This window comes from Pyxicephalus adspersus, chromosome 2 (genome assembly GCF_032062135.1).
Source record: "Pyxicephalus adspersus chromosome 2, UCB_Pads_2.0, whole genome shotgun sequence".
Lineage (NCBI taxonomy): Eukaryota > Metazoa > Chordata > Amphibia > Anura > Pyxicephalidae > Pyxicephalus > Pyxicephalus adspersus.
In genome coordinates, this window is record NC_092859.1 from 23,603,149 (window position 1) to 23,603,955 (window position 807).

An 807-nucleotide genomic window follows, 5' to 3' on the forward strand; every position below is an offset into this window, starting at 1 on the left:
AGCGGAAGGAGTTGGCTCTCTTACATAAGAACATTTTTATCACTCCCACAGGTGTTACAGACTTTCATTTTCGTTTCATACTTCTGTTGGCTGCAATGGCGTCTGCTAATATAGCAAAGGAGCTGGAATGTCCAGTTTGTCTGAGTATTTACACTGACGCTGTAATGCTGAGATGTGGACACAACTTCTGCCGGGTCTGTATTGATCGTGTTCTGGGTACACAGGAAGGGTCTGGAAGATATTCCTGTCCTGAATGCAGAGAGAAGTTTCAGGAGCGGCCTGCGCTGCAGAGGAAAAGGAAACTTTGTAATATAGTGGAGAATTTTCTGTCTGCTCAGCCAGGTCAGGAGGAGTCCGGGGTCCTCTGTACTTATTGTATTCATGCTCCGGTACCGGCTGTAAAATCCTGCCAGCTATGTGAAGCTTCCCTGTGTGATAATCACCTGAGAGTCCATAGTAAGTCACCAGAACACGTCTTATCCGACCTCACCACTTCCCTGAAGAACAGGAAATGTTCCATCCATAAGAAGATCCTGGAATATTACTGCACTGAGGACTCTGCATGTATCTGTTTGTCCTGCTGTCTGATCGGGGAACACAAAGGACATCAGATGGAATCACTGGAGGAGGCCTCTGAGAAAAGGAAGGAGAAACTGAAAAATGTTTTACTGAAACTGATGACAGATAAAGAAGGAACAGAGGAAAAAGTTAATATTTTGAGGGAACATGAGAGGAAAGTACAACAACAGACAGCTAGTGAAACGGAAAGAGTCATCACCCTGTTTATAGAGCTCAGGAGAAGGCTTG

General features: G+C 45.0%; 1 protein-coding gene across 1 annotated transcript in view; it reads left to right on the forward strand.

Annotated features, from left to right (window-relative positions):
* The first annotated feature begins 91 nt into the window (after positions 1-91).
* Positions 92-807, forward strand: part of LOC140322367 (E3 ubiquitin/ISG15 ligase TRIM25-like) — a 13,378-nt gene continuing 12,662 nt past the window's right edge. Inside the window, exon 1 of the mRNA XM_072398940.1 lies at positions 92-802. Coding sequence (XP_072255041.1) covers positions 96-802 — 707 coding nt within the window. The 5' untranslated portion in view covers positions 92-95. The remainder of the gene's footprint in view (positions 803-807) is intronic.